This window comes from Galeopterus variegatus, unplaced genomic scaffold (genome assembly GCF_000696425.1).
Source record: "Galeopterus variegatus unplaced genomic scaffold, G_variegatus-3.0.2 Scaffold201, whole genome shotgun sequence".
NCBI lineage: Eukaryota > Metazoa > Chordata > Mammalia > Dermoptera > Cynocephalidae > Galeopterus > Galeopterus variegatus.
The window spans coordinates 483,390-499,591 of NW_007726312.1; the positions used below are offsets into that span (position 1 = coordinate 483,390).

The 16,202-nt window shown below is 41.0% G+C and overlaps 1 protein-coding gene across 1 annotated transcript in view; it reads right to left on the minus strand.

The window, feature by feature from the left end:
- Nucleotides 1-303: 303 nt before the first annotated feature.
- Nucleotides 304-16,202, minus strand: part of RPA1 (replication protein A1, 70kDa) — a 63,514-nt gene continuing 47,615 nt past the window's right edge. The window contains exons 8-17 of the mRNA XM_008565671.1: nt 15,907-16,009; nt 14,565-14,633; nt 14,221-14,413; nt 13,929-14,068; nt 13,393-13,541; nt 11,057-11,189; nt 8,647-8,823; nt 5,884-5,991; nt 3,063-3,149; nt 304-1,315 (exon numbers count right to left, since the gene is read on the minus strand). Coding sequence (XP_008563893.1) covers nt 1,211-1,315; nt 3,063-3,149; nt 5,884-5,991; nt 8,647-8,823; nt 11,057-11,189; nt 13,393-13,541; nt 13,929-14,068; nt 14,221-14,413; nt 14,565-14,633; nt 15,907-16,009 — 1,264 coding nt within the window. The 3' untranslated portion in view covers nt 304-1,210. The remainder of the gene's footprint in view (nt 1,316-3,062; nt 3,150-5,883; nt 5,992-8,646; nt 8,824-11,056; nt 11,190-13,392; nt 13,542-13,928; nt 14,069-14,220; nt 14,414-14,564; nt 14,634-15,906; nt 16,010-16,202) is intronic.

Genomic DNA, 16,202 nt, shown 5'->3' on the forward strand with positions numbered 1-16,202 from the left:
TTTCTTACTAGCTCACTGTCTGTACACATTTCAAAGCCTGGTTGGTGTTAGACTGCTGTGTAAACATCAATAAAACCTCAAAGTGCCAGATCATCAGCATTCCTGGACACAATGCTTTTTGTTTTTAGTGTTTTCGTTCTTTTAAAGATGGATTTCAGGGTTGCAAACATTAGGAAGAATGATCACCATGCCTTGGACTAATCTTTGAGTTTGTAATGAGTTAACATCTCCCCCAGGTGAACATTTATTATGAAGGCTAATTAATTGCTTTCCAGTTACAAGAACCTTTGCATCCAAAGAAAGTAGGATTCACAAGCAAAGAATATACTGTTTATTAAAACAAAGCAAGAAAAACAAATGGCTTCTTCCTCCAAAATCCTTTCTATTTAACATAGCTTTAATTAGGAAATGAAACATACAAATGCAAGAAATATGTACAGGTAGAACAAGTGTGCATTCGCCAACCAAAATGCAGCATTAATTGAAGTGAAAACTCGAGCAATGCTTTGTAGTTGCCTGGATTTCCCTGGGGGACAGCAAGTCAATGCTTATCAGCCATCCTCAGAAGAGACAATTTTGATTAATATCAGACCCATCTGACTCAGTCTATTAAAGCCTGAAGGAAGGATATTCTTCAGATATAAAAGATATGTCTTTGATTAATAATTCTATCCTATTGCCATTCTAAGCATTAACAACTATGTGGCACCTCCAAAAAGAGTGAGCCTTTGAATTCTAGGCAGACACACTTACTAAAATACCCAGGTTCCCCATATCTACTTCTCAGTTCTCCCTGAAAGAAGCAACCTAAGTTGTAAGGGTGTCACCACTGGGAAGCAAAACCCCAGTTACATAATTTACTTCACTGTCTGCAGTTAGGGTCAATTCGTCTGACATAATTCCTGCTTAAAGATAATGAAATCTTAATAAAACTGAAAAAAGCCTGAAGACAGAGGGAGTGACGGGTACTACACTACCTGGTGGATGACCCCTGGGCACGACACAGTTTATGCCACAGCCATCTGGGCATATTTTCCTTTGCCTGCCAATGAGTTCCGAGATGCACACAAGAGAGGAAATTACTTAGTCCACCCTAAAGAGGCTCTCTGTGCCATGGAGCTAACGTGTAATTGTCACACAGGGAGTGGGAAGAAATCAATTCCATTTTGGTTCTTTGTTTCCAAACTTCAGCCCATCAGCACAGCTCTCCTCAAAGTACTGCATTTCTCCTGATGCTCATGATCAGCCTTCTGCCATATTCTCTGTAGTCTACAGGCTTCACGTCCATCACGGTGGCCTTAATTCGGGACTCATCCTTTGAAAAGAGAAAAGCAATGTGTGAATGATGAAAGCCCACGGCATGGAGCAGTGGTGATAACCCCCTTTGCTTCAGTGGTTTCAATGAGCCCAGTGGGAGAAAATAGACACACACTGGATTCTGAGTCAGTGATTCCAAAAAAGAAAACATCATGAGCGAGAGCCTAGTCCAGAATTCCTAGGGCTGGGAGAGGGGACAGAACCTCCCTTCCACACAGGCCCTTTTCACCCTTTCCATGTGCTCCCAAACACTCAGAGAACTGGAATCCAAATGGCACAGACTTCAGAGGGCTTATCTACTTCAATTTATTCTTTTTTTTTTTTTTTTGTCTTTTTCCGTGTCCGGCAACAGATCGCAACCCTCAGTGTTGCCCCCGTACCGGACCGGGACCGGCAACGGGATCGCAACCCTCGGCATTGCTCCCGCGCCCCGCTCAGCCAGCGAGCGGGAACCGGTCTGTATGTGGGATCCGAACCCTCGGCGGGAGCGCTGCCGCGCTTCCCAAGCGGCGCACTATCGCAGTGCGCCACCGGGCCGGCCCCAATTTATTCTCTTTATAGAGGGGGAAATAGGAGCCCAGAGAGGATAAGTGACTTGCCCAAAGCCAAACAGCTAGTTTTGAAAGCTGAACTTTCATTTCAAGAAAAGCTGACTTGTAAAAGGAAAAGAACCCACCACAGAGGAGGAAGCCTGGTTTGGGTCCCGTTTCAGCTCTGGGTGAGGCAACCTCTCTGTACTTCACCCTCTCTTTCCACACAGGAGAATGGATGACCCTAACAATCCCCTGACCCCACCCCAATTTTTTACATTGTTTCCCACTGACATTTGACCCTCTATCTCACTTAATGCTTACAATAACTTACCTATTAACAAGCATTAAGGTGAAGGTCTGATAATAAAACAGAAGGAGTAAACCCTGCAACAAGCAGAGTTATTTTCAGAATTCTCCCTCCCCACTCATACATTTGCATCCAGGGACCGAATGGTGCCTTTATAGGCAGAATGGGGTGATGCCCAGAAAGGCTGCATTGTCTAGCTCATGGGTCCTTACATTTTGGTGTGCTCAGTAATCACTAAATACAGTGATATTGATAAGCACGGTCAACAGCAAAGCTCTGAAGTCAGACTGCCTGGGTTGGAAGCTTGGCTCTGCCACTTGCTATAGCATATGACTTCAGGCAAGTGACTTATTCTCTGTATGCCTACACTTTTTCATCAGTAAATGGGGATAAAAATAGTTTCTACCCATAGGGTTACTGTAAGGATCAAGTGAGATAATACATGTAAAGTACACAGTATATTATTCGGCAGACAGTGCTCAATAAATGCTGCTTTATTAAAACTATACAACTATATGACATTATGAGCAATTTAAGGAATTCTCAAGGCAATTTTAACTACATGTGGTCTTTGTTTCATATACTGATTTCAGAACTTAAACTTGTGGAAGCTATCAGTACACAGACCAAAAAAACAGGTTTTAACTGGAAAGGCCATAGAGCATTTCCCCCCTAGATGTTTAGAAAGGGATATTTAGCCTCTCTAAGTCTGTCTCCTCATGTGAAAATGGGGATGATGGTAACAGCTCAGTGCTGGGAAGAGTCAATGTAATGAATGCAGGGTGCTAAGCACTGGGTCTGGCACATGGTAAACAGTTCACTGACAGCTAATACTGCAATGCTGCTGTGGCTGACAGACAGCGGCTTCCCACGCTACCCCTTCTGTCCCCGGGGACCTTACTTACATTGTAGGTCTCCAGTTTGACCCTGATTCTGAATGTGAAAGATCGAAAGTTGGCATTCTGGAAAACTTCCTCAAATGCCTGCTCGTTCTGCAAAAACAAATACAAAACTTTAGATATGGAAACTACCAGACCACTTGAAAATATGTTGGACTTTTGAAAAGACTTTGAGAAAATTATCAACCCCAGTGCTTTGAAATTACTTAGGAATGACTCATTTACAGATGACATCTCATTACATAAAACTGTTTAAATAGAATTTTATTAAAAATTAAAACACTATCTAGAGTAATCAAATCCATAGAAAGTAGAATGGTGGTTGCCAGTGGCTAGGAAAAGGGAGGAAAGGGGAGTTATTGTTTAATGGGTATAGAGTTTCAGTTTGGGAAGATGAAAAGGTTCTAGAGATGGATGGTGGTGACGGCTGCACAACAATGTGAACGTACTTAACGCCACTGAATTGTACACTTAAAAAAGGCTAAAAGGTAAATTTTATGTGTATTTTACCATGCACAGAAAATTAAAAACACTCTGAGGAAACACATTTCTAAGACTCCAAATGTTTGGGATGGAATAGATCTAAGGCCCAGCATCTTCATCATGAACTAAGAACTGGGGGGAAATACTCAGAAAAAAGTTCAGGTTGCTATATATTCCCGTATCTTGGCCTCTGTATCTATAGCTATTGATGTGGTGAGCAAGCAGGGAAGACAGGTGAAGGGGGCAAAGGTCAGGGAAGGTCTAAAAACCACAGCCCTCTCCCTCTCACACCTCAGTTTAAGTTTCTTTGTTTTTAAAAAAAGTATGGTAAACGGAGAGGGATTAGAGAATATATCTTATATAAATATGCATAAAATAAACTTACAACAACTTTATATAAAACTAATAGTTCATATCAGCCAAATATCTTTGCAAGCCAGAAGGAACATGAAAATGGCTTCGTTATATAGAACTCTTTTTCATAAAGGTTACATTACCAAAAAAAAAGCAGTCCCCTGGACTTTCAGATATGTAAATAAAACACATGTGTTAAACCCACAGAAAAGTATACCAGCTGCCATTATTCTTCCAAGACAGGGAAGCATGGAGCACACACTCCAAGAATATCATGGTTCCTGAGGGAAGAGTTTCTACATGTCCTCACTCACCAGCAGTAAAAAATCAAATATAATAAGCTCATAAGAAATCTGGAAAGGCTGCCTGTAGCCTTAAAATCTGATATGAAAATAGAGGACCAGGCAAAACAGACAAAAGATACTATCACACTTCAAAGTCAATTCAGTTATTTCTGTGAAAAGACTTGTTGGCACTATTTTCAGAGATCTCAGGGCTGGCCAGAGAGGACGGAGCACAGCTTTATAACACCAAGGTCACAGGTCTGGCTCCCCATACCAGCCAACTGCAAAAAAATGAAAAAAGAGATCTTGTGGACAATTTAAAAAAGAGGTAACAGGGCTGGCTGGTTAGCTCAGTCGATTAGAGCACGGTGCCGATAACACCAAGGTACTCCCTGTACCGGCCAACTGCCAAAAAAAAAAAAAAGAGGTGAGGACAGTGTCTAATGGACATAAGAAAAACATGCCAAAACAAAAAGCAAATCCTTCTTGTGGCCTTTACAAGTTTTTCCAACCAACCTGGAGCAAATAGGAAAAAAAAAAAAGCCCACCTATAGACAGATACCAATGTATGTGGCCCAGAAAATACAGCTTGTGCTGGTCTTCTTTGTATGTTTTATCTGAGCAACTATCTTTCCTAAGTTTAGTATAATTAGTAATCTATTCTCTGTATTAAATAAATCTAATATATGAAAATGCAAATTTATAAAAATGAAATGGAGAGGGCCGGCCCGGTGGCGCACTGCTACAGTGCGCCACTTGGGAAGTGTGGTGACGCTCCCGCTGAGGGTTCGGATCCCACGTACAGACCGGCCGCTCACTGGCTGAGCGAGGTGCGGGCGCGACACCGAGGGTTGCGATCCCGTTGCCGGTCCCGGTCCGGTGCGGGCGCGACACTGAGGGTTGCGATCCGTTGCCGGTCACAAAAAAAGACAAAAAGGAAAAAAAAAAAAATGAAATGGAGGGCCAACCCCGTGGTGCACTCGGGAGAGTGCAGCGCTGGGAGTACAGTGACGCTCCCGCCGCGGGTTCAGATCCTATATGGGAATGGCCGGTGCGCTCACTGGCTGAGCGTGGTGCGGGTGACACCAAGCCAAGGGTTGTGATCCCCTTACCGGTCACAAAAAAAGACAAAAAAAAAAAAAAAAAAGAAATGGATAAAGTTATCTAATGAAAGTAAGTCACTTCATAAGAACTGCATCTGGTGACCTGAAATAGCAAGCACCATATATGTGGTTTTTGTTTTTGTTTTGGGTTTTTTTTGGAGCTGGCCAGCACAGGGATCCAAACCCTTGCCTTGGTATATCAATGCCAAGCTCTAACCAACTGAGCTAACCAGCCAGCCCAGGAAGGTGCTTATTTATAAAAAGGCGCAACTGTACTTTGTTATTTCAGGAGACACCTTCCAATCTCAAGTAATCATAGGCACACCAGCTCTGATGTGCTAACAATAATAGGAGAAATGGGTGGTTTACACTTGTAAAGTGCTTTGTTTTTAAAGCACTTTTATAGACATTATTTCATTACCTCATTGTTAAGAGCATCCAAAATGGACAAAATTAGACAAAATCAAATGAGCTCTCAAATAACGATCAGACTAAGAAACTGTACACAACACCCCCCCCCCAAAACAAACCAAAAAATATTAAAAAGCAAAAAAGGGGCCAGTGTTATAGCATTAGAACTATTATAATAAACATGTGGCTGACCTTCTCTTTTAGTTCTCCAAGATAAGCAGTGTTTTGTCCAAGGATAGCTTCAGCAGACTCCTGGAAACAAGTCACCCACTGATTCTCTTGAAAATCTGCAATATTTACCTAAAAAATACAAGTCTATATTATTTCAGCCAAAAAATAATACAAGGAAGACATACTAAGGAGACTACGAGATTAACTTTGTCCACTCATTAAAATAATTTCTGGGGAAAAAAAACATTGCCATTACTATATTCTTTCTAACAAGTGTGAAAGGTACTACGGAAAGAAGTTCAAAATATGCCTGGATCACAACAGGAATACAATATGCTGTGGGTGTGTGATTTCAGAACTCAGTGGAGATACAACTCAACTAAACACTCCTTCAGGTGCAGAATAATCCAGGCACATCAAACTTAGTTTCCCTCCAGATGCAATAGGTTTTGGACTAAAGTTTTGGGTGAGGCTCTGATAGTCAGGGCAGGTTCTCTGCATGTTAAATTGTACATTCTTCGATCACTAGGAGGAGCTCCATGAGATGGCTCTAAGTCACTGCAGATCAAACCCAGACAATGTAAGAGCCTGCACTAGGGACTTCTTCCAGCCACCAAATTGACCTAGCAACAGAAACCAGCAATCAAGTGTCTCCAATTGGACTACGGTATAAAATTGAATAGGGAGAGTTATGGAAGAAAGTAGATAGCAAAGAATTCAGTTTCTAAAGTAAAAGCCTTTGTAGAAATAAGAGTAATTTTTTTAAAGGCATCATTTTGATGATTTTACATATTCATTTTGTGCATACATGAGGCTTTTAATATGGAATGTTATAAAGAAAAATAAAAGTTAAAAGCACTCACAAATATAAGGTAAGGTTTACACACTGGGGCTCACACCTACAGTTTATCTCACACCACCCTCCTAAGAGGCAAACAGCATCTCACTACATAGGGTGAGAACAGCAACGATGTAGACATAGGATAAACGTTAAATCCAAAAAGTGTGCAGGAGAATCCACTATTTACGAGTTTAACAGAAAGGCTGATAGAATAAACTATCTAAAACAACTTTCTTCACTTTAGTTCAATGACAAGTTTATAGTTTACAAAAAATAAGGAGCTTAAATGTAGAACTTTCCTCATGAACTTAACGTTTAAATATAGAATATAGAAAAGGTAGATGGAATCCTTTACCTTTTTTTTTTTTTAATCTGAAAAGATCTCTTAAAAATTTCCCATTATGAGAGTATTCACTGCAGGAAGAACAAATCGGGAAATGCAGAAAAATATATAGAAGAAAATAAAAAACTACCGACAGTCTGGTATTCCTCCTCCCAGTCTGTTTTCTGTCAGTGTTTATACCTCAAGACTATATAAAACAAACTATTTAAAATCAATTAATAAAGTCTGTATTTACTTATGTCCTTTAAGAGTCTGAATTAGCAATAGTTTTCAAACATTTTATCTATGGAAATTGTCAAATACATGGTAAATTTTAAAAAGCCTTCATAGTCTTCCGCTCTGTGGATAGTCAATAAAGGAATTAACCAATGGAATATAAAGGACATTTCAGTTGTGTTCAATTTTTCAAAATAAACTACAGTGTAAATTAATAGACAACTTTATACAGATGTAACATCTCTGATTATTTCCTTAGGATAAATTCCTTCCCATGTTTACTATGGCAGAAAATATACACATTTTTTTTTTCCTTTTTGTCTTTTTTACTGACCGGTAACGGGATCGCAACCCTCGGTGTCCCGCGCGTACTGGGGACCGGCAACGAGATCGCAACCCTCGGTGTTGCGCCCGCACCGTGCTCAGCCAGTGAGCAGGAACCGGTCTCCACATGGGATCCGAACCCTCGGCGGGAGCGCCGCCACGCTCCCAAGCAGCACACTCTCCAGTGTGCCACCGGGCCGGCCCAATATACACATTTTTATTTTTCCTTTTTGTCTTTTTTCGTGACCGGCAACGGATTGCAACCCTCAGTGTTGCCCCCGTACCGGACCGGGGACCGGCAATGGGATTGCACCCCTCGGTGTTGCTCCCGCCTCGCTCAGCCAGTGAGCGGGAACCGGTCTGTATGTGGGATCCGAACCCTCGGGCGGGAGCGCCGCCGCGCTTCCTAAGTGGCGCACTATCCAGTGCGCCACCGGGCCGGCCCCAATATACACATTTTTAAGCCTTCTGATATATTATTGACAAACCATCTTCTAGAAAAATGTCAAAGTGCCCATTTTCTTGAACTTTAATTGTTATCATTTAGTACTATCATTTTTTAACTAATAAATCTTATACCTCTCATTTTTAAAACAGAAAGAAACACTTCTTTCAATGCAAGAAACACTTCTTTTCACATCAGCACTCAGTCACACTCCTCTGAGGTCAGCTCCACTAAGTTTTGAGGAACAGATTATTCACAAGAAAAATAACTAAATACAGGTTTCAGCTGTCTAAATACAATTACTACTCTCCAGAAGTACCATTTTAAGTGAATTTATCTTTGTGACAATTAGCAGACAAGTGCCACCAATGCTGTAACTGTACAACATGACAGAAGACTGAAATCATCCAGGGCATCTCAATGCAACTTCTAGAATGAAAAAAAAAGCTTTCAGGAGAAACCAGACTGCTGTTCAGTTGGGTGAAAGGCCCCTTCCTTACGCACCTGTACGCTTCCTACTATAAGCAATCTTGTTTGTGCTGCTGTACCCACAGTGCCTGGCACTTGGTAGAGACTCAAACACCACAGTGGCTCTCATCTACCCATTCTACTTACAGACAGGATCATGCGGTACTTGAAATTGGGAAATTCACTGTCGCACTTCTCACAGCGGTATAGTCCATTCTGCTGATCAATCACTTTCTTATTGCAGTCCTGAGCTGGACAGGCCTGGTACATACAGTTCTCTTTGCGAAGATACACCACTGTTGCCACAGAGCTAAAATAGTCCGCCTTCAGGAGAAGAGAATGATGTGAGACACAGAGCACCAAGCCTACATTCAGGGCTGGACTTAGAGGCAGCTCAATGCTTGCCCTTACACGTAAGTGGCAGATGTTTACATATTCTAATTCTTAAGATCATAAGGTGATTAGAGGGAATAATTCATTCTGTAGTTTCAGAAATCACATGTGCTGAGTACAAAACCCATGGAGGTAATAAACCAAGTTCTAAAGCATGTAATTCCTTAACAATAAGAGTTAATTCTAAATGAGACTCAAGTAATTAAAACAAATTATTTTCCTCCTTTCTTGAAGACTATATGAAAGACAATGACTTGTTCCTCCTAATCCTCTGACCCTCCAAAGGCAACAGATCTAGGAAATACAGAATAATGCAGACCACAAAAAACTAGTGCAGCTACAATCAAACATTCTTCCCACATTAAGAACAATGACAATGATTTCTAAGGCCTAGATTCACCTTCATCTCTGTCTAGGCCAGGGATCAGCAACCTTTTCTCTGTAAAAGGCCAGATAGTGAATATTTTAGGCTTATTAGGCATTCGGTCACACAGTCTCTGTTACAACTCTACTCAATTCTGCTGTTGTGGGGTAACAGCATCCACAGACAACATATAAATGGAAGCATGTGTCTGTGTTCCAACGAAACCTTATTTACAACAACAGGCAGCAGACTGGATTTGGCCCATGGCCTGATTTGCCAATCCCTGTTCTATGTAGTCAAATTCAATAGAATGAAAGTATCTATGAATAAGATGTGTACCTTCGAAGTCGAAAAATCACTGGTAAGTAAATCTAGCAAGGACTAAGCCATGTGTTTGGGCTTTTTGTTGCTATTTAACCCCCAAAGAGGGGATCCCACACGAATAATTTTGGGAGGGGTTGAGTACTGCCATCATTCCCTCTGGGCATACCCTGAACTCAGAGCTGGGTCAGCAGTGTCTGGGGCTTCCTGATATCTTAGACCAAGAGAGGCAAAACATTCGAGTATAGAACTGGTAAACACTGAGGCCCAGGGTTCGATGTCTGTACTGGCCAGCCACCAAAAAAAAAAAAAAGATAAGAAAAGGACAAAAGAGACAAAACAATACTGCAAATATTTAAAGAGCTTGGGCTAGTCCCCAGTTTAAAAGGCTCTAGAGAAAGCAAGTCTCCTGAGAGAATGCCTAAAGAGTTTTTCTGTATTTCCAGGTTAGGTCCAGATTCAAGCATGACTTGAAAGTTCGGGTGCTGATAGGTATTCTCTATGCCTGATTTCTTATTACATACTCTCTACCTTTAGATCTAAGCAAGAAATTGGGTGACAAGAGAACCAGAAGAGTGGCTGGTTCCTATGAAAGGACAACACAGATCTGTCCAATGTTCAATTCTCAAGATGTTACATATAACAGCATTACGCTATTGTTGATGACAATGACAGATAAGGGTGTTTAGTGAAATGAGACAGTAAGACATAAAACCTGTACTGTATATCATGAAAAGAAAAGAGCAGGGATTGCTATTTGGGGAGCATAAAGGAGAAATAAATAATGTAAATATTGAACTGCTGACAGAATACAGATTTAGGTCAAGACAGGAGGAGGGTCATTAAGTACAAACATTTGAAAGAGAAACTACAACTAAAATCAAGCATCAGAGCCAATCCTTGTCAGAGAATCCCAGCAACTCTCAGCCTATGAGAGGTTAGTATTCTTTTCTTTCTTTTGTGGCTGGCTGGTTTGGGATGTGAACCCGTGACCGTGGTGTTATACTGCTGCACTCTAACCAACTGAGCAAACCAGCAAGCCCCGTGAGGTTAATACTGTATTTGTGAACTGCCTAATGTCTGCCACTGAGCCTGACTAATGCTCAGCTCAAAAAATGTCTTCTTGATAAGTGGGCATTTCGATTTGCAGGGACAGTCACAGAAAAGAATATGGACCAGAAGGCAGTTCATGTTAATACAAAGCTTGGTTATTATCACTTCTTCAAAATCCCTCTCAGAATTAACTCTCTAAGAGTTCTTCACATTTTTCTGCCCCAACACACCCAAGGGCTATAACATACTTGCGCTGTACACATGGCTCCTTGACTCTGGCAGTGATTCCCAACCACATGCCATGCTCTGGTCAAAAACAGAGCTCTGAATTAACGTCTGACAGCTGGTATCAGAAACCAGATTTTAAAACTCATCCTTTCGTACACTTTACACGCTTTTGTGAAGAAAGTAAGGAATGTAGGGTACCTTGTCACCTTGGCCCAGGTTCTCAGATTTAACCTCATATAAAGTTTTCCAGTTGGTGTTGCTCCCTCCTACTCCTCCACTCTTTAGATCAGAGATAGAAACACCATCTAAGGCTTGTCCTTCTGAGTCAAACCTAAAAAAATAAACAGGTAATGATGGCCAGCACTTTACACACGTCTCAAATAGGCTACTTATTTCTACATGCCATATACAGGCTATCCAGCCCCACTCAACTTTCACATAGGTCGCAGTCCTGTGGACTGAAATTAGCATCTTCCTAATTTTATCTAAGTCTACTGAAGAAACTGAATGACCTTTCTTTCTATCTCGGTTGCTTTGATGCCCCCCCAGTGGTCAAAACAAACAGTGCCAAAGTACCACAGAGCCTTTTCTTAAATTAGCTCTGCATATCAACAGTGGCCTGAGGGCCCAAGGCCTAAAAACAGTAACTGGGAAAGTCAACAACAAAAAAGCAATAATGTAGATCTCTAGTTTAGTCCTCTGGGCTACTAATGCTCATTCTCACTAATCATTACTGAAACATATCAGCTGTGCAGAAATGGACAGTCAACATATTGTAATAGGTTAGCAAAAAATGTTTCCATGGTGAAAGATCTTTTAAGCCTGAGACAGAGTCTAAAAGATTATATAACCCAAAGTAATTTATCACAAGGTATTATCTGTTTCTTGTAGATTTACCTTCTTAGTGAGATTTTACTTATGCCAATGTTAAAGTTAAATTAACTTGTATTAAATTATTATTAAAACTGATTGCACTTCTTGATAACTTATCAGTTGATACAAAGGAGGCCAGGGAGAAAATAGTTCAGGAACATACGTGTGGCAGAGAGAAGTCAGCAGGAGATCAAAAATACGCGAAATGCCATCCAAAAGGTGTATAACCATAAGTGAACCACAAACAGAACAGCCTGCTTAGAAATACGCTAACAGAACGGATGTCGCCCTAAGCTGCAGACGATTGCCTTTTCATTCCATCAGGTAAGTGGCTAAATCCGTCACAGAGGCAAAGCAAGGTCCATAAATCTGTTTCACCACTACTAGCTATGCAAGTTTACGGTTTCAAAAACTCTAAGGAGACATTTGCCACCAAAGATAGCTCATCAGGAGTCAACAGAGCAAGGAGAGAGGCAGCCCTTCTTACAATAAAAATTCCACATTGTTATAGCCAAGATCTACACAGCTCTAATCCTTGCCTGGGTGGGGTGTGTGCACTGAACTCTTTGATCAGTGCCAACTTATTTTATTCTGGGGACAGCCATGTCTTTTTGTCGATTGAGATTGTGGCTACTGACAAGTAGAAAAGAACACCTTAATGTGGGCATGCAATTAACCTGGAGTCAAGCTCTAGAGCCTGAAAGAAAATCAAGCAATAAGAACAAACTAAAGATGCAGTTGTTTCTGGTCAGACTATTAATGGGCCCTGCCTTACAATGCAATGTCATCTAGTTAAACAGACATATGTGATATACTCAGACATACTCATGAGATGGCTTAAGTGACAAGAAAAACATCTACTTTAGTACATGTTTCATGAAACTACTCAAATAGTAGTACTACTGGTTCACACTAGATTCAAAACAAAAGTGAGGAGTACGTAATATGCGGTATGTAATTCCTTAGTCTCTTATACCCTAGGACACAGTTGGAAACTGACATACTTCCCCCTGTGACTACAGCTACACAAATGATTTAAGTTTGGGCTAGTTTCCCTGACCACATCAGTTCTTAAAAACTATGTTTCAGTTTGAAGTACTCTTTTAAGGCAGAGTTTTAATGCCCTAAAAAGATAGATATAGTGAGGAGATTTTAACGGTCTCTCCTCATCCCTTGAGTGCTTGGGGAATAACAATATAATGCCAACAAAGAGCCCATTGTTCTCACCACATGTTATCAGAGTCCAGTGAATACACACTAGAAAACGTGATCGGCAGAATAAGAAAGCATGTTCTCCCCCCACACTGCAGAAGCCCACAGCTTAAACCTAGGAAAGAAAGACACCCTCAGATTATAGTCCTTCAGCACATAGCTGCTAAAGCCTGCCTGTACCCTGCTTTGGCAGCATCAAGGTCAGCACACACCACTTACATTCTAATTGCCTCCTCCAACTCACCAGGTTTGTCATGGGATTACGGGTTTGTCAGCTTGAGGGCTTTAAAGCCATCCTCTCAGAAGGCATAATGCCTCCAAGAAATATAGGAACTGCTGCATTCTGAAACGAAGCCTTCTGCTTGGCAGAGAGCTCACATACTGATCATCATCAGCTGCTTTCAAAGCCCAAGCGCAAATAGGCCTTTGTTTAGCCCCACAAAACCTACCATCCACGAAGCTTATAGGCCTCTGGGATGTCAGGATTCACAATGATAGTGCTTGAAGACAGTACAGAGAGGCTCCGTCCACCAAAATCAGAAACTCTGGCTCCTTTGATAGCCATCACAGGCTGTCTAGAACCATCAAATCTATCAGCCTGCAAAACACCAAACACACCCAAGTGTCACTGGCAGGAAGAACACACAGAACATTTTTATAGAAAACAAGGAAAACAGTCAATAGTAGGGTGAATGTAATCAATGTACATGGAATCTATGCAAGACACATTTCACACCCAAGAATCTGCTCAGACACACATCAAAACTAATCTATGGCTGCTTTCCTATAGTTAGAGAAAAGAGCATTTCACTATGTAAAGCTTAAATCATAGCAAATCTCACAGAAGTAAAAGATTTCAAATATTTTCTAGACAGCACAAGCCTTCACCACCTATATGGCCAGAGCCCCACAACTCATAGGACCAGACAATCCACCAGGGGAGCTCTTTCTGTAAACGCTCTGACTGCTCAATGCAAGTACTTACATCTTCTCCCCACAGAGTAGCAGTCACCATTTTCCCTGATGTGTCCATCAAATAGATATTTCTCTTAGCAACCTCTCTGTTGGTAGACCTCACCAAGATTTTAGTGGCATCTTCATAGCTCTTGCAGATCCCGATTATGTCTAAAACACAGGACAATATTTTAGCAGGAGATGGTCAAGGCTCGCATTGTAATATGACCAAAGGTTGAAGGGCAGGCACTTAAGTATTATACCTCTCCTCTACATTGCAAATAAAATAATCACCACCAATCAGTTCTCTTCCACGGACTTACCTACAAGTGAGTCTTTAGACTTGTTCTCTAGGTCATCTATCCCTGTGAACTCAAACTGAACTGTAGGTAAATGATGATCATCTTCACAGGGCAGGACAGAAGTATCATTACTGAAGGTCATCTCATAGTCGTTTTTAACAGCTGTGAATTGTTTGTTAGCAATCTTCAGGGTGCCTTTTGAGAAATAATACACCTGCAAAAGAGGCCAAGCCATGGAACATGGGATAGTCCATCAAAACGGACATAAAACCCCTTTACCACCACACAACTCCCCACTGGGTGAGAGTCCCTCACTCTCACTCCACTATTCAATGGATTCAGTTCTAAAAGCAACACTACCATACCTTGTTCACTTCAATGAGGGGAAAGAACTTGTCCACTTGCTCATTGAAAGCAGTAGCTCTGATTTCACCCTGCAGAAGCATGTGAGAGCAGGTTAGAATGGTGGGTTTAACATTAAGTCTGACCAGCAAAAAAGAGGGCACTTTAGCACCAAAATGACATTGTTAGAGCAGCAGCACAAGCACAAATGGGACTCGCAGAGGGCTACAGACATCCTAGAAACACGCATTTTACGTTCACACATTCAAGTATTAGCCCTGATGAAACAGGAACTTCAACCAGCTGATCCTGTAATCATGCTTTATGACCCACAAGTTAGAAACTTAAAATGAAAAAAAATGACAAGTTTGATATTCTGAGAATAAAAACAAAAAAATTTTGAACACTGAGTGACACGATTGAAGCCCACAAGGAAGTAGCTGCGCCATGATGATTCACCAGCTTTCCTCACGCCTGCACTCGAAGCGACGAATTCCTTCATATTTAGCAGTCATTGCCAAAAATGTTATAACAAGTCATGTTTTCAAGTTGCTTGTGATCTAATTTTCACTTTTACTTTTCTATCAGTCAAAATGATACAGATGGATAAGAAACAAATAAATGGCTGAAATTTTAGCCAACTGCAGATTAGACTGATAATTTGCAAAAAAAATTAGGTTTCGATAATGATTCTGTCATCACACAGTCAAACATTTTGGGTGTTATATCATCTTCCAAAAATAGTGAAAAAAAAAATAAACTATTTTTCTTCTGCCCTCTTAGGGGTTTGAACAAATAGGAAATATGCAGCAATTTCAAAAGAATACTTAAAGTACATTTTAGGAATTATAAACAAAATGAATGCTATCAAGACTATCAAGATTCCACAGCTTGGAAAATTTTGTCTCACCATCATGCTTTTTTTAGTTTAAATAAAGCATATAGAGAGTCTGCACAGTCAGAACCCATTTCCCACAAAACCATTCACTTAGCGAGGTGGCTGTTGTGTGCCTTCTGCTGTGGCCCAAAGCTCTGCTTTGCTCACAGCAGACATCACATCACAGGGCTTCAACTCAGCCTGCCAGCAAATCAGACATAGTGTCTCCGGTTTCTCCTGCCCATGAGGCTACTTATACAGTTAGAAAGCTAACGTCTACTGCTACAAATGCTTTCATTAAACAGCAAGGATTTTATTTATGACCTTTAACCCTCTACCCCCAGACAGCACCAAAAGACAATAGAGGGAAAACCACAATGACCATCACGTTTCTTTCTGGCCTACTATTATTTTTCACAGCATAGGCCTGCACAGCTCTGTTTCTCAGAGGGACCACTACTCCTATCTCCCGCTTGATGAATACTCACACTTTCATCAACTAGTTCTACAGAGAAAAGCTTCCCTTCCCCTCGGGAATTGCTCCAGGTACGGATCTGACTCTTGTTGGTAACACGAGCACAAATAGTCCACCTAAAAATCAAACAGATTATATCAATGTTTGGAGTCTTATGTGGAAAAGATCAAGTAAGAACTCACCTTCCTATGGCCTCTCTTATCTTATGCATATCCCATTTTTCAATGTTAGCTGCATTTTAATCCAGCTAATTAAAACCCCAAGATGACATACAAATTTGACAGTTTACCGAATAAGCAGATAGTAAAA